Below are 22,790 nucleotides of genomic sequence, written 5' to 3' on the forward strand. Positions count from 1 at the left end.
AAACACGATAACATCGTCAAGATATATCAAGAGTACATCAAAGGTCAAATCGCCGAGCACTACTCCCATGAGGCGCTGGAAGGTGGCTGGCGCGTTGCACAGCCCGAATGGCATCCACGTCCACTCAAACAGTCCAAACGGGGTAGTGACTGCTGTCTTTTCACGATCACGCTTACTTACAGCTACCTGGAAATAGCCGGCTGTAAGATCCAGGGTGGAGAACAGCTGAGCATTCCCCAGTGCATCCAGAGATTCTTCCACTCTGGGAAGTGGATATGCGTCTTTGCATGTGACCTGATTAAGCCTCCTGTAATCACAACAGAAGCGCACACTTCCGTCTTTCTTCACCACTATCACTGATGGGGATGCCCAGGGACTTGCACTTTCCTTAAGGATGCCTTGCGACACTAGATCCTGCACGTGTTTTTTGAACTCTTGGAAAACATGTGGCGGTACTCTACGGTGTCTTTGTTTCACTGGTGGAGCATCACCGGTGTGAATGTCATGCGTTACTGACTGTGTGTACCCGTAGTCACTGTCACTTTTGGAAAATATGTCTCTGTATTTTGCCAACAACTGGTTAAGTTCTTCTCTTTGTGCAGGAGTGAGCTTTTCGTAATTCACCTGGACTGGTACTGGGGGGTGGTCAGAGATTTCGAGATTTCGACTGCTTGGACATGCGCCAATCGTCGGACATGAAGCGTCCCTTCCTCCTCCTCAAACTCTAGTGTATCCTCAGTTAACACCTCCTGTGGTTTAGACACTACTGCCACTCTGCATCTTGGGTTAAGTCTGATTGTCCGCCCACTCAAATTCATGACACGTACAGAAACTTTACCACCCACAGTTTTTGTTAGCACGTTGGCCACTAGGAGCCCCTTGGGTAGGCTCACACCAGTGGTGGGCTCAATTAATACCTGGCACTTTACTTTAGGTGGCACTCTGCAACGACCTTCGAACACCTTTTCACTTAGTGGAGGGATGGTGATGGCCTGTTTTCCACCAACTTTGACGAACCCAATCTTGCCATCAGGACTCAGAGTTTCTGTTTTCTCCATGCTGGCCAACACTCTTCGTATCTTTGCTTCTACAGGTTGTCCATATTTGTTGGCTGACTTCACATTCTCTCCTGTGACGAACACTGACTTGAACTTACGGATTATATTCATTCCAATGATTCCTGAAAGTCCCTTTATCTCCTCAGCTTGTGGGCTCGTGTCTGTCAGCACAAAGATGCATTTTCCCGGGAGAACCTTGCCCATACACTCAACATCAGCTTGCAGACATCCTAGAACAGGTATGTCAAGCCCATTAGCTGCAGTGAGTCTCACCCAGTGAGCGGATGACAGTCTCAGCTCTTGCTCTCCGAAGTGCGTCCTAAAGTGTGACTCTGTAATAGTGGACACTTCTGAGCCTGTATCCAGTAAGCAGTTTGTCTTAACACCAGCAATTTTAACTTCAACAGTCAGACAATCTCCAAATGCACCGCTTTTCAACGTCTCTGTCACTTCATCAGTCCATTCAGCTGTATGACTTCTTATCATAGATGGCCCAGGGCTGGGTTGAGATGCACTTGATGGAACGTTTCCTATGCTAGTTCCTGGCACCCCTGTAGAACGTCGCGACTGATCAGTCACTGTAGTTGCTTCAGTACCTCGTGTACAGCGTCTGCTAGTGTGCCCAGGTTCACCACATGAATAACAGATGTATCTTCCATCACTGTCCTTCAGGGGTTGTCTTTTTGGATGACTCTGTTGAAGTTGCACCCTGCTATTACCGTGTACTGCTTGGTAAAGTTCATCTTGACGGGCGGCAATCTTCTGTATAGCTTCATGCAGCTTTTCCAGTGTTAACGTAGAGGAGGCTTGCTCTGCTTCAGCACTTACCACTCTGACACGGGGACTGTGTCTAGGAACATCCGGCATTTGAGTCTCTTCTTCTTCAGCCCAAGTGATTGCGGCTTGCATTACCTGAACAAAAGTCAAACTTGCATCTTCTTTAACTCGTCTTCTCATTTCGCGCCTCAGAAAATCATCTTGAAGGCCCAGGACAAGTTGTTCTTTTAACACACTTTCGGCCTCTGGAACTCTGTTTGGCTCTCTGCGCAGAACTCGGTCTCTCTTGTAGGTCATATGCGTATGAGCGTATCATCTCACTTTGCATTTGCTTTCGTTCGTAAAAATCTTTCAGCCTGGTTCCAATTGGTACTTTGTCTCCATAGGTGTCTAAAAGTACTTTAAAGATGCTTTCTGCAGAATCTTCTTTGCCACCCAGCATGAACCTTACAGTCGCTTTAGCTTCATCTTTGAGATGCTGTTTCACAAACTCCACTTGATCTTCAGCTGGTACCCTCATTACCTGGAAGGCGGATTTCATTGATGCAACCCATTCTTCAATGCTTATTTCACCTGGTTTTGCAGGGCAGCCACTGAATTCTGGAAGTTTTCGGTCTCGTGGTATATAGAGGACAGCTGGGGTTGTTTGCAAAGTAGCTTGGTGCTCTATGACTGTTCTTGCAAGTGACAAGGCTTCCCTTTGTTCAGACCTGGCTTGCTCGAGTGCTCCTGCCTGTTCTGCAAACCTTCTTTGCATTTCTGCCATCTGCTTTCTCAGATCTTCAAGCTCTGCCATTCTTCAGCTTGAAGGCCTGGGAATCGTGACACACAAAAAAAGTTAAACACACTAATTCTATCCTGTTCGTGACGCCAAAATGTAACGGGTGCGTTAGTGCCCGCTTAGTAGGGGAAATTAATGTTACCTCGGAAGACTTAAGAAGGAAAGGATCTTGGTCCCCCACCTCAGTGCTTTGAGTCTCAATGTATAGGTTATGTATACATGTTACCTTACTCTGTTGTATACTATACTAAAAGGAACCAGAGAGTGTGGCTTCAGTTAAGTCTACAAATACAAGTACTAATTTGGTGGCCACCTGAAGTGTAAATATGTCAGGCAATATAACAATACCAATTCACATTCCCACCAACCCGGTACCTAACAGAGCAAGTGAGACACCCCTACTCCAAGGTAAGTTCAACAATGATAATACTCTTGAGACTTACTTTAACATTTAATCAGATTTAATTATTTCTTAGAATGTCCTTTTTCCTTTTCAGAGCAAGATAAAGCACATCAGAACAAGACAAAGCAAAAAAAAAATATATATATATATAACAATGTTATTCAAATAAAGTAGTCACAATAATCTTTACCCGTGGTGCACCACCAAATGAACTCTGACATGACTCTTGAGATTCGACAGATGATTCAATTTTCACATCAAACCCAGTTCAGTTATCAAGTTCAAGTTCTCAGTCCAGTTCAGCCTATATCAGTAAAGAGTTCATATGTGTATATGTGCAATGAATGTTTGTACCAGTCTGTAGCAACGATGAAACTTAAGAAATTACTTGCGATGACTTGAGATGACCTGTACTCAAGAAATGAACAGCTGGGGCAGGAAAAGTAAGGAGATGTCGTCAGGATGGCAGGGTAATAATAAAAAAAACTAGCAAATGGCCACTACAAACAAACAAAAAAATAATAATTTCTGGAACAAAATGGTGCAGCTCTGCCACAGCACGTACTGACTCAAGTCTCAAAAGAGAGAGGAAAAATAAAATTAAAAAAATAAAGTTTCCAAAAAGCAAATCCGATCTTAGGCAATGGACAGTCTCCACAAAAATGCAAAAATGCTCAGGGAGCGGAAAAGATTAAACGCTGTGGAAAAACTCACTTCCAGTTAATTTACATATTCTCGCGCACTAACAAGTGCACTAGATTGACAAGCAGGAAGAAATTAACGTCTCCCAATCCAAAGCACAGCTCAGTAATGACTCCGGCACGCCGAAAAACTCTCAAGGATACATACAGTTCGAAAGATGCAAAACAGCAGTGTTCAGAACGAAACTCACGGCTCCAGCAACTAACTCTCGTGCTCTCAGCCAGTCTCTCACTCTGTTCGATGACGCAATCAGCCGAACTTCTACACCAGCTCCGTTTCCAATCTCAGACGATGATGGCGTTAATGTTCATTTCACCCACAAAACTCAGATGAACTGTTTTACTATCTTCTTTCACGTTTTCCGGTGAAAAACTGAAGATCTCTCAGACAGCAATGATGGCGTTTTCTTTCTCTCGTAAAAACCGATCTCCCTCTTCCTTCTACACAGACGTCTTTTTTCTCTTCCGCGAACTTGCTGAAAAACGGGACAACCCGTCAAAATAAAAGTCCCTTAAAAAAACACCGGTTACATAATGTTAGCATCTTACCTGCTGCACTGTCTGCTGCTTTCTCGTCGTCAGACCGACAGCACTCCTTTCACTGGTGACTTTGTGTTTGAGGCCACAAATGTTACAAAGCTGTCATTAAGTTGAAGTTATCACACAGTCCTCGCTCAAGCCGCTCACTCACTCCGTTTGGTTTCATTACAGTGTGCTCCTTAGCACTGGGAGCTCCCTCTGCTGTCCAAAACTGTGCACCAGCCATTTCAAACCCAGCCTCCAGTATTTGGGCCACGCCTCCTAATTTGCATACACTCCTCAATCCTCAATCCTCAAATGCCCAATCCTCAATTCTCAATCCTAAATGGCTAAATGATTAAATGCCCAATCCTAAATACCAAATTTCCAATCCTAAATCCCCAAATGCCCAATCCTAAATCCTAAATGGCTAAATGACCAAATGCCCAACCCTAAATAGAAAATGCCCAAACCTAAATACAAAATCAGAATCAGAATCAGAAAGAGCTTTATTGCCAAGTATGCTTGCGCATACAAGGAATTTGTTTTAGTGACATAAGCTTCCAGTACACAGAGGCAACAACACACAGACAAAAAAAAAAAAAATTTTTACCACATAAATAAGTGTATAAACATTTGTGCTATAAAAGATAATGGAATAGGATTGAATAAGATGCAGGGATGTACTAGGATGGAGGGGTAACAAATACATATAAGGATATTGCTACAGGTTTAAAGGAGCTTCTCCAACACTGGCAAACTGGCATTGTACATGACGGCATTGTACATGACTGGGGCTTAGATTTACAGTGAATGATCCATGTCAATTGTAAATATCTGCAGTTCTCAGTGTGATTAAGCAGCTGCAAGAGAGAGAGAGAATGTGACATCTGGTCCACATTAATGGGCCTGATTGTTAATCGCTCCTGCAGTAGCTTAAGAGCACTTCAACATCAGCATTCAGTGGCACCCTGCACACTGGCACTGTTTGCAACATCTGCGACCATCTGCATCTCTAAAACAGACTTACTGTGCCCATACGCTGTAAACGGAGGCAAAATGGAGCGTTTTTGCATTGGGAGTACCACATGTGTCTCACAAACATGAGTGTGACATATTTTCTCTGTTTACAATGCCAAATTCGAAGCAGCTGCACTGCCCACTTGACATCTCAAAATGTCCAAACTACTCCAGGGCTCCAGACTCCTCCTTCCCACTGGTCGCTATTTTGCAACTAACTTTCTCAGCTCATCGCACAAGTACATGATTTGGTCGATGATTTTTTTTTTTGCGCTACAACATGGGATTAATTAGTGCATGCTTTTATAATAGTTTATAGTTATATGGAAATGAAAGTGGTTAAGGTGCCCCTATTATGCCAATTTTAAGGTTGCTAATATTGTTTTATGAGTCTCCTAAAACTGCATGCACGGTCAAAAAACATATAATTTTTCTAAAGAAAATAGATTTAATATTACCTAATTTCTACATTTTCAACCTGTCCCTCACCCAAGCAACTGTGCCAACATGTTTTAAGTCCACATCCATTGTGCCAATACCGAAACACTCCTCCCCGATGTGCTCAAATGACTACCAGTAGCACTCACACCCATCATTATGAAGTACTTCGAGTGACTGGTCCTAGCACACCTCAAAGACTGCCTACCACCCACACTGGACCCACACTAATTTGTCTACCATAAAAATAGGAGCACAGAGGATGCAGTGTGCACAGTGCTGCACTCTGCACTCACATACTTGGACAATAACAACACATACTGTATGTAAGGATGTTGTTTGTTGACCTTAGCTCAGCATTTAACACCATTATTCCCTCCAAGCTGACCACAAAACTTGAAGACCAAGACATTAACACCTCCCTCTGCAACTGGATTATAGACTTTCTGACCAACAGACTTCAGCATGTTAGGTCAGGCCCCACCTGCTCCACCACCATCACACTCAACATCGGCGTACCACAGGGCTGTGTGCTGAGCCCATTCATTTACTCCCTTTACACCCACGACTGCAAGCCTGTGCATGGATCCAACTGACACCATGGTGATTGGCCTCATCAGTGACAACGATGAGACTGCCTATAGGGAGGAGGTACAGCATCTGGCCGCATGGTGCGCTGACAATAACCTGCTCCTTAACACCAGCAAGACAAAGAAGCTCCTTGTGGACTTCAGGAAAAAGAAACAAAGCAAGCATGACCCCATCCACATTAACTGGATGGTTGTTGAACGTGTCTCAAGCTTCAAGTTCCTGGGGACCACCATCTCGGAGGACCTGTCCTGGACCACAAACACCTCAAGTTCCTGGGGACCACCATCTCGGAGGACCTGTCCTGGACCACAAACACCAAGAAGGCTCACCAGCGCCTCTTCTTCCTCAGGACACTGAAGAACACCCAGCTGTCTTCTGCCATCCTGGTGAACTTCTACCGGTGTGCGGTCGAGAGCATCCTGACCAGTTGTATCTAGGGATGGGTATCGTTAAGGTTTTAATGGTATTACTACTCTTACCGATACTGCTTAACGGTCCGGTAATTTAACGGTATTCTTATCGGTACTTTGTGTTGTGTTACTTTGTGTTGTGTTACTTTTTGTTGTGTTAGGCAATCGAAAACTTTGTATTTCTCTGTCAGCACATAATGCACTTTTGCAAGATGCTTTGACAGATTGCTTGTGTTTCCGCCCTTACATGCAAAAATTTTGTTGCACTTATGACAACCAGCGTTGTCTGCATCAACTCTAGTGTAGTATAACCACACTTTGGAACGTTTTGCTGTCTCCGCCATCGTCACTCTTTGTATTAAAAATTTCAGCAATGGATAAATGGATTTGCAGCACTAAAAACTGCTACTAAATTAATTTAAAAATCCACATACAGCTATCAGCTGTTCCTTCATCTTGGCTGAGCTTTCAACGTTGTTACTGAAAAGGTGAGGAAGTTACATGACCCGCAGTGCGCTTGCGGCATTCTGAAAAGTTGAGATGTTTTTAACTCGATGCGGGGCGGACGCGCCTGGAAAAAATGAGCTCGTCGCACCGCGTTGTGTTGTGCCTAATAATTTTATAATTTTCCAGGGGGTCAAAATTGGGCACAACACCAGATCGCTTCCATTATGAGCGCGCATACCGCGTGCCTACATTTGAAATAACGAACTTGAGTGCGCAAAAGACGTGATATGTGAACGGCCCCTTATGCGTGTGCGTGCACCACGTTCGTTCTTGTTGTGTGTGTGTGACTGACAGACAGCCTCCGCGGCGCGCATGAGAGATCTCGCAAATCTCACAGACAAACGTCTTAATAATATCGCAAATTAGAAATGTTTGGTAAGATAAAATGTGCACGATAACATTATTAAGCAAAAATACATAGTACATTAATTTTTTCCCCTCCAGTACCGAAAGCAGAACCGATACCGTCAGATCTTACTGATACTACGGTCTTTCATAATTTAGCCCGGGGCCATTTTAATACCGGGGTTTCGTTACCCATCCCTAGTTGTATCACAGTCTGGTATGGGAACTGCTCAGTTGCTGACTGCAAGGCATTGCAGAGGGTAGTGAAAACTGCCCAACGCATCGCAGGGACAATACTTCCTGCTAGTGAGGACATCCACAGGAAACACTGTCTACGTCGAGCTTGCAGCATTCTCAAGGACTCCTCTCACCCTGACCATAGACTGTTTAACCTCCTGTCCTCCGGGAGGTGCTTCAGGAGCCTCCGGACAAGGACCAGCAGACTCAGGAACAGCTTTTTTCCTACAGCTGTCTCCTTACTGAACTCTGCCCACTGACACTCCCCAACACCGCCCAGACTCCTCACCCCTCTTCATCACTACATCTGATTTATTTACTTGTTATTACTTGCACTACTGTCTGTTCATCCAGAACACGGAGTAATCTTTACTGTCTATTGCACTAGTGTAAATGATGTTCATATGTTGAAGTTCATATGACAAGAAACTGATTCGCAAGCACAACTGGAGCAGGACGTTTCTTAGTGGTAAGTGTAAAGTGTTAATAAGTTTGTTGTAATTATAAGATGTGATAAAACAAATTTACTATCACAGTGTAGGATACAGCGTCTTCTCGACACTGTTAACAACACAGGAATTTTACTGATTGTGGGTGGGCAAGTTTGGCAACATAGAATGTGGGCAGACATTATGCAAATGAGTTACTTCAAAAGAATAAGATTCAAATTCCTAACAACTCTTTTAGCCGATTGCGAGCTGACTCTTTTAGGCAATAACTTTATTTATCATACACAAGGTGCTTGGGGATTCGAATTCGCTATTTTGTCACATTTTACAAAAAAAGATAATTGTCTTCTTTGCTTGCATGCATCTACACACCTTTCCCTTTTTAAGACTAAAACAAAATATGGATTCATTGTTATTTTTAATTAAAAAGCACAACAACAATAAAAAGCAAGATTCAATGATAAACTAGCTTACAAAACATGTATTAACAAAAACAAATAAGATGAGGCATGGCATACACCACATGCTGTATTACATACCAACTAACAGAACGTTTAGTAAACTCTGAGGAATCAAATAAAACAATTAAATAAAAGAGAGCCTCCATACCATACTCCATAACGTGAGGTAAATGGCAAAGATAACATGCTTTTTAAAACAACAAAAAAAGAAAAGTAAAACTAAACTTGCTGTCGGTGCTTGCATGTTTTTTCCCCACATGAATACCAACACGTTCAACTTCTCTGGTTTAAGAAGTGGTATTTTACTTTAAAAACAATCCATAATTTCCTCAATATTTGCATAATTTTTGCTGTGAGCACCTATGCTCTCGTGCTGATGTGGCGAGTATAAAGCATGCACTACACTCTAAGCGCTGCACAGTTTAAACGAGTAGTGTGGTTTGTTATGCTTTTAGTTTCATTTGCCGTTTGATGTTTCTCTTATGCAACAGAAATAGAAGTGCTGATGAGTTGAACTGTGTGACTGCTCACAAAATTTAGTTGCACAGGCAGAAAAAAATGGTCGCAGTCTGGAGCCCTGTACTCTTTTTTTTTTTTTATTCAAGTGAAGAAGACCACAAACTATTAGGGGCTGTAAAAATATTCAAACCAAATAATTAAAAAAAAAAAGTGATACACCACCTACGGGATGTACCCTGCTGAGATTTTTCTCCATATATTGGACTTTAATGGGGACCAATGGGCTGAAGGTCCAGTTTGCACTTTCAATGCAGCAAAGGGCTTTACACAATAACCAGCTGAGAAATAAGGGTCCTATCTAGTGAAACGATCTGTCATTTTCTTAAAAACAGCATCTATTCAAGAAATTAATTACTTTATAATCACATGAAAACATATAGTAGACTGAATACATACCTTTTGTTGTCTGTTTTAAATCTGCATGTGATGTTTCCTGCTCTGTGCAGTGGGCAGATTAATGTCAAAACAAACAGCATGTGGTGTCAGTTATTTCGACTCTAGAAGCCGCTCGCGCACTGTTTAATGAAAGCGGCCCTATCAGCCATTCCAGCAACAGATGCAATCCGAAAAAACTATCGGTATGGATTTTGCCAATAGGTGATAGTTCCAGTAATCGACTATCGGTGCCGATTAATCCTCAAAACCTATACATCTGTCAACATCTAACAGTGGTTTCCAAACCTGTCCTGGAGTACCCCCAACATTGCACGTTTTCTTTGTCTCCCTAATCAAACACACCTGATTCAACTCATCAGCTCATTATCACATGGGTTAATGAGCTGGTGAGTTGAATTAGATGCGTTTGATTAGGGAGACAAAGAAAATGTGCAGTGTTGGGGGTACTCCAGGACAGGTTTGGGAACCACTGCTCTAATACAAGCTCGTCCGTAAGGTCGATGTATCAGAACAGTAATGCATTATACATATCACTCTCTACATCTTCAGATACCATTCTTCTTTTGTGAATTCATATGACATTTACATGAAATATATTCTGTTCAGGCTTCTCTCGGTTTTCATTTAATGGTCTCAAGAGTCTTCACTACTGTGACCACACATGCTAATTTGCTATCCTTGACTTGGAACATTAGCATGTAAAATTGAATAATCAACCCTCCTGACTGAGTAGATCGTGGCTTTACTCCACTGACAGAGCAGTACAGAGTCATCATTCATTTAAAATGATTTCATCACATTTATAATGTTCTTTACATAGCACAGGTTTCCACATTAGCAATAGTTTAAACTGGCTATGTTGTGAACAGCATACTACTTTTATTAGTTCTGTAGTATGTAGCACTACAATTGCCAAAAAACACAATACACAACAAAGAACATTCACAACACAGCCATAATTTTTAGAATATCTTTCTTCTCCCTTTATGTTTTTTTGGACTGGCAAATATATATATATATATATATATATATATATATATATATATATATATATATATATATATATATATATATATATATATATATATATATATATATATATATATATATATATATATATATTAATTGCAAGTTTTATAGAGTGTTGATTGGAAGCCAATTTCCATTGATCCACACTAAATCTGTTTATGAGGTTTTAGAGTATACAGAAAGTGTTTTCAATGCAATCACCACACATCTTCAGGATGAAAATATTTTTGACATTTTACAGTAAATGCAAATGCTCTTAAAACATATACCTATCAAAAAAAGAAAAAAAAAGAAATCAAAACCAAAATATATATTTGCTACAATATATATATATATATATAGGCATAATATTTAGCCTAAATGTAGGTTACTGTAAGACTGGAAGTGTATTTCCCTGCCCCTAAAACACAGTACATTTAGAAATATTTTTTGCTATATGTAGGTTGAAACTAAATATATTTTCTGTTTCAAAAATACCTTTCACTGCGCTTCACTGTCTGCAACATATATTTAACATATATGTTTAATTTACTTCACATATATTTTGGCCACAAACTGCATGTGCATGTTCTATAGAGACAGACCTTCACTTTATTTTCCATGTTTCCTGGCTAAAACAACTCTAAACTTAATCTTGAGAGGGCAAAATTCAATCTTATCTTTCTCTTATAGGCATAACCATCGCATCACCTTTCTAGAAAATATGGCTGTGGACATTAAATGAAGAAGCTGCTGTAGTAATTTGACAATCATGTTTCATACAGGTTTCCAAGCTATTTTCTTTGAGAACGCTGTGGTCGGTAATAGGGTGGCTGTTCCACATAGATGACTACCAATCTAGTTCAGCTCTGCAAAAATCGTTTATCTGGCTACTTTTGTTAAATGGGTGTCAATATGCACTGTTGCACCTCCATCTGTCTGTCACCCACCATGAAAGGAGAGAATCATGATGCTGGCAGTGCAGTAATTAGGAGAGGAAAAGGAGATACAGGGTTTTGTCGTACAAATTGGGTAAACATAATGAGAAGACACAGGAGGTGACAGAGAGAGGCAACTGAGGTGCAAACAACAAAGAAAAATTGGTAGCTTGTGCTACAGTGCTGCAGGGCATTTGATAAAGAGTGAGAGAGAGGCGCAAAATGGAAAGCATCAGCAATCTGATTTTAATGAGCCAAAACAAGGGGGTCACAATGGATCCAAAAGGACTCTGGGTAGACCCCATCCCCCTTCCCACACTCGCCAGCAGAGTGACACAGCCGTTACACTAACACAGGGTCGAGAGGTCCGAAGGCACATCACTACCCTGGGCCTGTAAAGTAATGAATACTCTTGTTGCAGAGAAACTTCCCCCAGCAAACTGCTAATGTTTTCCTGGTCCACTCCATCACCAACGATGTAATAACAAAAGGGACTGCTGGGAGCAGAACAGGGACTTGGTTAAACTACCATTTAATGAACTACTGTATCATTCCTGTTTGAACAAATAACTGTGCAAGCTACATTCAAAACAATGTCTTAAGATCTTATGTGGTGACCATTATTTTGTTAAGTAGGATGTGTACCTGTATTAATGTTCTTCTTATTAGGAATATACGTATTCTTTTACATAATATTTTAGACTTGAACAATCATTTTTTTAATTAATGATTTACTTCTGATTTTAGGTGACGGGACTTTAGGTTGGCACTGGACGGGAAAATGCAAACGGCGCCGGACTGAAACTAGCAAACACACTTGCGCTGCGTCTTGCGTCACATTGCGCCGGGTGTATGATAGGGCCCTTAATGCTTAAAATAGTTGTTTGCAACAAAAGATATATAATTTTTGTTACATTTAAATGATAAATTCATGATGATTTAAACTGATCGTATTTTATACATCTATAGATAACTGGCATAAAAATAACTGAATTATATTAGACATATTCTTTACTATTTACTATTTTACTATTTTCTAAAGCATTTCAAATATTAGCACAAAATACTGTACATACATACATAAAAACAACTAACATAACCAGTGTTGAAGGTGATGTGTGTACTTTTCATTTTTAAAATACTCCAATCCTAGTTTAATATGGAGTGGCAAATATAAAGAAATTTGTAGGTTTATTTTGTTGTCTGTTAAGTAGTGCCACTATTAAAATACATTTTTTAAAGGTTAGAGAGACTTCACAACATTTCAGCAATCATTAATTCAGTATTCAGTGTGGCATAATCCTTCAGAAATCATTTTAATATGCATTTCTTATTATCAGTGGGTTTTTTTCTTTTTTTTTCTTCCAAAGATTCTTAGATGATCAGAAATGACAAAAGAACAGCACTTAATTAAAACAGAAATCTTTATTGTCAATTTAATGTGTACATGCTGAATAAAAAGTATTAATTTCATGGAATGTCAACAGCTGCATTTGAGCCGGACTTAAGCTTTGCCTGAGGAATTAAATGATTTCCTGGGGTGCGTAATGCCCTCTGCCCAATGGCAAGGAACTTACCAAGATGCCAGAATAAACAGATGTAGAAGCCAATGGGATTATGGGATGAAATCAGATGTAAAGTAAAGCTGCTGTCACACTAGACTTTGAGCATGTGAAATTTGTTTGGACAGTGCTGCGAAAAGGGACAGGAGCAGGATATGACATCTCGCACAAAGGACCAACAAAATATCCTCACTAGTCAATTTTTATTTTTATATATTTAAGTGATTACAATCAGTCACATGTATAGTTAATCAAGTATAAACACACACACATACAAATCTACAAAAAAAAATCACATGAAATGACGTTTAATTATCAGGTCAGAGTTCACCAAACGTGAACTTTGCTGCACAGCAAAATATATTCGCACGGGCTTGTGTTTCCGGTCTGACGCATTTGCATGCGTATGAATGGAAGACATTGGAATGAAAAGTCTAGTGTGAACGCGGCTTAAATCTAAAGTCAGTGGTTCCAATTGTAAAGAGATGGAACTTGCAAATTAACTGTTACTTGAATGAGGATGGTGAATTGTGAGATGGGAATACAGACCTTTACACACACGATCGCAATACTTTCACTCGTATGCACACACATGCCAAAGGCTTCTTGTAAACAAAGACACTAAGGCTGTAAACACAGACAGGGACAAAATTTGCCAGGTGGACAAAATAAGGGTCTAAAACTTACATTTAAAAGAGAAACCTGAGGCATACCAAGAGACCAGAATATCATAAAAACTTCAGGGTGGTCTCTTTTTACTTTTTGCAGTAAGCCAGCACCTACCAACTACCCGGAGTACTTCAGCAACCACACAGCAACATGCTGAAAGCCACTCAGAACGCCCAAATAGCAATATCTTGGCAATGATGTTGGTAACTTTCCAGAAATGTTCTAGTTTACAGTTATTCCTTCATGAGACAGGTTAGTGCAAAGCATTCTAGGCCAGCCGTGTGTTAATAACACATCTCACTCTACTTTATTTATCGTCTGTGGGAAACACCCCCTTTGTTTTTCGGTATTTCTCTTTTCCCTTTGAACTCACAAGCTATCCCAATGGAAGCAGCTTTATTTTAGGCCTCTGCTAAAGCAGAAGGGGGGATGGTTCATGCTAGAGTCTTTATTTAATGTTTGTTTGTCTGTTTCAGATTCTACAATACAATACAATACAATAAGTACAATGTGCCCTCTAATGTCTTTTATTTAAAAGAAAAATGATTATATATAGGTGATTATAGACAATTATAGACAGGTGGTGCTGGGGAGGAGAGGGGCTAAAGAAAATTCCCTGACTGTGCTTAGGAGAACCAAGCAGCTGTCAGTAAAGTCAGGGAATTTTCTTTATCCCTTCTCCTCTCCAGCACCGGCATACATGTAATATATATACAGTTCTTTCTGGTCCTCGGTTCTAAGCCTTTTCCAGCCGTGCATATTCTAGTGATAACAGAACTCCAACCTCCACTGCAATCATCGTTTGCATCACTCTTCTTTCACTATTTCTCACAGCGATTGTCATAGCATTCCGTTCCGTTGTTACTAGTTCTAAAGTTTTCAAATTAGTAAAAGAGGCTTGGCCTCAGCTGTTAAACTGAGATTTGAATCCATGGTGGAAAGAAGTAGTTCCACACAAAACAGGGTTTATAAAGACCCTCTGTTGTCAAGGTTCACTTTCCTGCAGAGGTTAGCTCCAACCCTAATCAAACACACCTGAACAAGCTAATCAAGTTCTAGACAGTTACTGGCAAGTAAGTTTGTTCAAAGTTGGAGGCAAACTATAAGCTATTGGCTAATTAATTTTTAGATTTCAGTCGCCACTGAGATAAAGGCTAACTATAAGTTTAACAAAGAAGTTACACTTGCCTTTACTCCTTCTGAACACTGTGCACTTGAAAACTTCACTCTCTGTGTTTTAAGTGCACTATTTTATTTTAACTCAATGGATGTGCAGCGTATTTGTCGCACCGTAAACTCTAGTGTGAAGGTGCCCGACTTCCCCTCACTTAGCTGAGAATGCACAATGTTTCTCTCACACATGCAAAGAGAGGGAGAGCCAGAAAGTCTACTTACCATGTAGAATTGATGTGATACATGTAAATTATATTATTTGGTAGAAGGCAGAACTAATGTGCAAACTGTAATCTGGTTGGCTGGTGCTCGCCTATTACCTTCACCGTTTTGATTTCTGCAAATCAATTCTATTAAACGCAGACAATGTGATTAATATTCATTAACCCAACAGCTCATCAGATCTTAGTGCGTTTTACATTGCTATTAGTAATAGTACTATTATATTTTCAGTATTATTGTTTGTTTTTTATTTTTTTTACAGAAAAACTTATTGACCACTAGAGTTACAAAGGGGTGGAAAATCTTATTTTTCTTATTCTTATATAGCAAATTTCAAAAAATCCTGGAAAGTTCTGGAACATTTCTAAAGTTTACTAGAAATGTTTCACATTTTTGTAACCCTAATGACCACTAAAATTATCTAGTGAAAACTAAAATAATGCTTTATTTAAATAAATAAAAAATTAAATTCATAACAATATTAATATTAAACATTAATTATATATCGATCATTGATCGTAGTAAATGTTTAAATTAACAATCTAACAAGAAAATTCACAGGAAACATTTGGAGGGAAAGAGATGAGTCAGATAAGACTCTACGATCAGATTAGAGAAGGCTCACTCAGCAAGTGACCCTGCTTTCCCAATCAACCCTTGAGTCCACCTGACCAGGCCTAAATCTGCAGATCACCGCTGATCTTCCTGGAGTTACACTCAGACCTGAATTCACTGCTGATCACCTCATGGTACTACACAGACAGCTTCTTTAGACTTTAGTCAACTTCTTAACAAAATGTCTCACCTGAGGCAATGTCTTTGTTGGGTGTATGATTATTTTACTGCAGACTAAACATTCACTAGGTTTTGACTGCATGGCTATGATTTACCATAGATAACATTACCCTTGATCTCTCTATGCAGCTGAGTTCAAAAGGTCTTGAATGACCTGTTTGTCAACCTATCAGCCCATGTATAAGTTTCACCTTTGCTTTTATTGTGAAGGCTTTGTGGTGTATATATGGTCTGTTGTTGTCTTCCTTTGACAAAGATGCTGACAGGACCTTGTGGACCGGAACGTAGCAGAGATAAACATGGTTGCATTAAAACTGCTTTGAAAATGCATAGGTCATCATTCATTTATTTGAATGTCAAAACCACAGAGGCATCAGTACGATGGTGTTTAACCGCTCAAGCTCTAAGTACAGCTGTGTCTGGTAATGACTGTTTGTCGGTTTTCTGCAGATGATGTTGCTCTATAGTCAAACATGTGGAAACAGCCTTCTGAAAGTTTTCCCTACCATCTTATGTCAGTTTTAAATGCTGTTATACTTATAGGTGAAACTGCTTCACAATCTCAGCTTGCTGAAGTGCTAACAATGCTCAAGACAATTAACAACTAGACTTACATTTCCTTAAAAGCAAAATAAAGTCCTTGCGCCTGTTTCCTAAATGCATGAATGACCATTCGAGGAAGCAAGAGATTATGGTTTAGAAAGTTTTAAAAGGGTCATGAACTGAAAATTCAAAATTCACATAATATGTTGACATACTGTACTATAAAAAACATCCTATAAGTTTCAGAACTCAAAACTTTCTTTTTAGTCTAAAACAGCTTATGCTGAAGACAGTCTACAAAAACGTCAGGTTGTGAAATGTGCCACTTTATGACGTAATGGTGTGGCTAAACCCCTCCTCCGCAGAAGATCAACACCTACTTCTACATCACTGCCTGTTTAGCTCCGTCCACCGATTCATGCATGGAGTGTAAATAATGAGAGAGGTAAATGCAGATCTACACAGAAACCAACCGATAAAGATGCTCCGAGACAACAAGATGCTGTTCAGTGACAAGTTGTGGAAAAACACAGTCTTTGCATTGCCTTCCTTACGATCCCAACATTAGGAAAGAGTGGATAAACTTTATTTTTAATAAAGATCCAGACCGCGTAAGAACTTGGTCCTTTGTTCACTTCATTTCTTTCACCAGGGATTCATGTACAAACAAGGTACATTCGATGTAGGATTTTCAGAGAGATTAAAAATAAAAGACGATGCTGTGCCGAATATATTGAATCTGACTGTAATATCACACCACACACATGTGAATTACTGCTTTTATTATGTGGTCACTTTTGCTTTGTCTTTTATTAAAGATTTCCAGAACAATTTCCAGACTTCTGAATCCACAACTTTGTGTGAAAAAAACAACAACCTTTTGTTCTTATAGTTCTGCATGATTACTAAAATCATAGTCATAATTGTTAATTATTACCCTCGATATTGTAATCATGATTATTCATTTTATATTAAAATATGTATTTCATGATAAAAGCAGAAATGTCTAATTTGTCAATGAATCACATTCCTTCAATGAATTGGTTGATCGAGTTCACCAAAAAAGTCTGAATGATTGGTTTGCAAATTAAAGTCAATTCACTTCAACTCACTTGACTCAATGATCTAGTTATAGTGGTTAACAACTCCCTGCAGGGAAAGATTATTGAAAGATTAATGTAAATTTCTTTAACTTGCACAAAGCAATTGCATAACTTCAGAAAACTTAGAATATATGATTTTAATGAATACTTTTGCTTCATTTTTAAAGTTAAAAATGTTTTCATTCTGGGTGTAGTACTGTATTCTTTTATTTGCTGAAGTTTTACACATAGGGTTAAAGATTTTGAGCTCTTTTACAAGACTGAATTGATGATAATATATATATATATAATGGTAAGTTTGGCCATCAGACACACCAACAGAATATTTTACAGGGGCCGTAAGTGATGGATGAGAGGAGAGGGCTTGCACAGTTCACAGAGAATTAACAAGGGAAGTTGAGAAGTGGCATGAAGTAGGTTCTGTTCTCCAGATGACAGGAGCTCATCTCAGAAGTACACACAAATACAATCAATGCTTTCAATGTACTCACATTTTAAGAAAGTTGTCAAACCAGGTAGCAGAATACCCCAAAAGTATATGCATGTATTGTAATTACCAATTCAGTGACATAAGTCAGGATATTAAATAAAAGTCTTAAAAAAAGCTTGATTCCCCAAAACACAAAAATCATCTCCCATAACATGCCAGTCTCAGCTGTAAACTAATTTAAAAGGCCATTAAATTACACACAGTAAGATCAGAAATGTGAGTGTTCTCCGGCTTTAATCTCTGATATATTCCCTTCTCTCACTATCCCTCACTCCCTCCCTCCCTTTCTCTCTCCGTCTCTGTCTCCAACCAGCCCCCCATTCACTGATGCATCGCACCAGTCCTGTTGAAGGCTTCTCGTCTGTGCATGAGAGGAGGGTCTCAGTGAAACTCCTCAGCTGTCTATTGTCAGGGAAGAAGAACGCCTTTATACATACAATATAATCTAGAGTTTTCACCGGCTACATTGCCTCTGAAGACAAGCGAAAGAACTCTAACAGTTCACAATAGAAGACATGTTTATAACTGTCAAAAAGCCTGATTTATACAGTAGTTTTCCACTGTAAGCATGATTCTAGAGAAATAACAACAAATTATTTGTCAATGTGCAGTCCTCCAAAAGAAATGTTGGTTGCACTTTATTTTACAGTACGTGTACTAACATGTACTTATAGTGTACTTACAGTGTATTTATCTAAGAAAGTTCTGATAATACAAGGTAACTACATGGGGTAGGGTTAGGCTTAGGGGTAGGTTCAGGGTTAGTACCTAGTTATTACATAGTTATTGTAATTACTATAATAAGTACCTAGTATGTACATGAGAAACAGGACTGTAAAATAAAGTGCTACCGAAATGTTTATAGGATCCTTTAGGATTTGACCAGATCCTAAAGGATTCTGAAGGGATACTGATGACCTTACTGTATGAACTGTAACTCATAAAAATCACAATTATCTAGTTTTTCTAAAATGTTGTAATATTCATTTGAAATTCCCCTTAAGATTGCTTCCAAGTTAGTTGGTTGATTCCCACCTCGTTTTGTTAGAGATAAATCTTAATGCATCTTACGTTATACAATTATACATTATCTAAACTGTCAGCTCTTATACTGATGTAGCTTGGCGGACTAAACCAACAACAGAAAATCTTCTTAAAGTGTTAGACTGCTCAGCTATTTTTAGCTCAAATTAAAGTCTACAATCCGTATTTCTCATCACTATATCTGTGTTACACATGGACGATGCCAGTATGACTGACACACTAATGACAAATAATAATCTGTCTTATCCCAAAAAAAAAATAATAATATTAAAAAAAATAATTCTACAGAACATGCATGGGATTGCTATAGGGATATCCATCATAATTTGGCACCGATCCTAATGGGATCAAATAAAATCCTACTTCATAAACTTTAAATCCTAAAGGATTTTATTAGGTTTTTTTTTTTTTTTTAAATCCTAAAAGCCCTTTGTTTTCCAGAAGATTAAGTTTTTCTGTAGGAATATGTTGGATTCTTAAAATAAAATTCCACATTAAAATAAAAATCCCAACAGAGCTGTATTTCTTCTGTAAACTAGTATTTTTTTATGAATCCTAAATGAAGCATACAGGAGTGCTCATTTGGAAAGGATCTGATACAAGCATCTGATAAACTGCAATTCCAATTTATTCAGTTTTCCCAAAAATAAACAAATAACCAGAATAAAATGAAATCAGTTTATCTATAGGCTGACTTATTAAAGCCCAGCCCTTTAGAGGACTGTTTCCAAATAATTCCTTCAGGATGTCTGACTCTAGGTGCACCTGAGAGAAAGATGTACCTTCAGTTGCATAGTTGTGGTCTCGGAGAAAGCTGTTGTTGATCTTGCGGGTGTCTATTTCCTCATCCATTGAGAAAGGCGCTGATTACACTGAGAAATGCAGAGAGAGAAACGCGCTATCTATCCATGTTCCGCGCTCGTGCATGCGTTCAGCCCAGAGCCCGGAGCGCAAGACACGGACGCACCATCATATAACACAGCGAGCGGACGCACTGAAATCCGTCAATAAATGAACAAGAGTGGGATGATGATGGAGAAAGCCGGTGTCGACTCGCAAGGTGTCACAAGGCGGGGCTGTCTGCAGCAAACCGAGATTTAATGTAAAGTTGCACGAGCGTCATCCAAAATGACAACAATCCGCGTCTAAATCCATGTTTTGAAATCAGCTGTCATGTTTCAGATGTGACCGGTGGTGCTGCCTCAGACTACCGGCTTGGAGAGCTCGGTTTCCTCTGTGTCGCTCAGTATGAGCGCGCTGAAGTGCTGACGTGCGGCTGCCGTGGACGCGCAGCATCGGTTGAACTGAGACTGGCGCTACAACAGTGACTCCGGCCCTCTGTCCACCTGCGTCAGCATCACTCCAGTCTGTGTGCGCGCACACGATGATGTTATGTGTGACATTTTTCAAACCCCTTCTTGTGATTATTATTATTATTTTGCGATTTCTTTCCGGCAAACAAAATTCCAATATATTATTATAGACAATTACGCACGTTGTTTCAGTGGGACTTTACAGAAAATCATGTTAATGTTTATTATATCTTAATATATTAATGTATTTTAGTGGCATTGAGCAGATTAAAGCTGCATGGCCAATAATACAGTTTCCATTTTGCAGCAATATATGCAAACGTTGAGATTTGCTATATAGTATATATTGCTTTATAGATATTGTATATATCTTATATATCATATTTTTTAAATATCTTTTTTGTGTATGTAGGTAAAGTTGAATATACTCATATTCAGGTATCCAACATAATAATGCAATACTATAGTTTACATTTTCTGAATATATAAATAATAACAGTTGCTATAAAGTATATATATATATATATATATATATATATAGGTAAATTTGAATGTACTACAATATAAACAAGATTTGCTGTATAGTATAAATCTCTGTATACTGTATGAATCTGGGTAAAGTTGGATCTGCTCATATATCCAAATTAACATACAGAGCTGTGCTGTAATGTATTTTACATTTTATAAATTATAACATGATATCAAGGTTCACACAGACAAGATTTGATATAAAGTAGTCTGTACTGAATATACTGTATGTAGGTAAAATTGGATGGATGTACTCTATAACTTGAAACAATTATTTGGGCAATAAATTCACATTTTGTAACAACATAAACAATCAAACAGTTGAGATTTGAAATATAGTATCTGTCACTTTTATGTGAGTGTACGGGATGCATGAAGGTAAAGAAGGATGTACTATATATTAAACTTTAAATATATTGCTGGACAATAATATAGTTTACATTTTGCAATAATCAAGCAGTTGAAAATTGCTATATAGTTTATATTTTATCATATGAGTGTTCTTTATGTATATTGATAAAGCCAAATGCACTTACAGTAGTTGTAGATATAATTTTGTTATGTGGTGATACTGAGAATTAGTCAGTAGATCAGTCATTTAGATTTGGGGGAAGTTGTCACGTTTCAAAAGTTCTACATTTATATATATATTTTTTTTAATTTAATTCGAAATTTCTGCACGCTTCTACTTCTGTATGTTACAACTGTGTTTCATGAATTGTGTTTAACAATTGTTTTATTTTTAAAACTTTGATGGTATTGGGGCATATTATGCCATCCCAATTTTGGGGAATATGTATTTATTTATTTATTTTTAAATTATTGTGTAAAATTACCTATTGCTATATTTAGTACTTGGTATTTATATCTTAGAAACTTCGAAAAGTATTTACAATTATTTTAATGTATACCATGGTTCTACTATATGTTTTGAAAAGCATGGTATTACATTGTACATTTTTATTAGTATATAGTCTTTCAAAGGCAAGAGAGTATCATTCATTTTTTTCAAACATTTTTTGTTTGATTAATGCACCTGGGTATATTCTGGTAAAACTGAACGAATACTGTTTTTATGAAAAAGGTTTGATGAGTTTGAACACCTGTCTGGCAGAGGCTGTTTGGTTTTAAGGCATGAACTGCAGTATCAACCAGGCTCAGTCCCATCGGATATCACTGGTGTTCTGGTAATGGGTGCTATGGAGGTCAGCTCAATAGTGTCAGCAGCAGTCCTCCTTACAGCATATGGTGAGATAGAAGTGGCAGACAGCAGATAGACACATACACCAGTGTGCGGACACACACACACACACACACACTTACTTCCGTTATGACCTATATGTTCTAAGAGCATGATCCTCTTTCTAAGTGCATGCTAATGATAGTAACAAATTCACCCCAATTTAGCTCAAACTGAAAATACTATTATTTATTTGTTATTATTTATTTGTTATATTTGTCACTTGTGTAGTTCCAAACCCGTTTTATTTTGTTTTTGATATTTTTTTTCTGTAAAACACAAAAGTTTTTTAAGCAAATATCTCAACTTCCTTTTTCCAAATAATGAACATGAATGAGTGGGCAGGGTTGGGCGATATGGTCCAAAATCACAGTATTTATTAACTATATCTATCATGATCATGGACTTTTAGTTTGTTGTCTTTTCTCTTGTTTTCTTGGTTTAACCTAGTTTTCCCTCGTGTCTGATCCATTCTGTTCACCCGTGTCTCGTTTATTTTCTTAATTTGCCTGTGTATTTAAGTTCCTGTCTGTTCAGTTAGTGTTTGTTG

General features: G+C 38.6%; 1 protein-coding gene across 2 annotated transcripts in view; it reads right to left on the reverse strand.

The window, feature by feature from the left end:
* Window positions 1-22,790, reverse strand: part of LOC132130904 (serine/threonine-protein phosphatase 2A 55 kDa regulatory subunit B beta isoform) — a 90,774-nt gene that overhangs the window by 40,804 nt on the left and 27,180 nt on the right. The window contains exon 1 of one of the 2 annotated variants that reach the window (XM_059542771.1): window positions 19,942-20,445. The exons of the other annotated variant lie outside the window; for it this stretch is intronic. Coding sequence (XP_059398754.1) covers window positions 19,942-20,011 — 70 coding nt within the window. The 5' untranslated portion in view covers window positions 20,012-20,445. Of the gene's footprint in view, window positions 1-19,941; window positions 20,446-22,790 lie in introns of those variants that run through there. 2 annotated transcript variants of the gene reach the window in all.

The sequence above is a fragment of the Carassius carassius genome, chromosome 47 (genome assembly GCF_963082965.1).
Source record: "Carassius carassius chromosome 47, fCarCar2.1, whole genome shotgun sequence".
Classification (NCBI taxonomy): domain Eukaryota; kingdom Metazoa; phylum Chordata; class Actinopteri; order Cypriniformes; family Cyprinidae; genus Carassius; species Carassius carassius.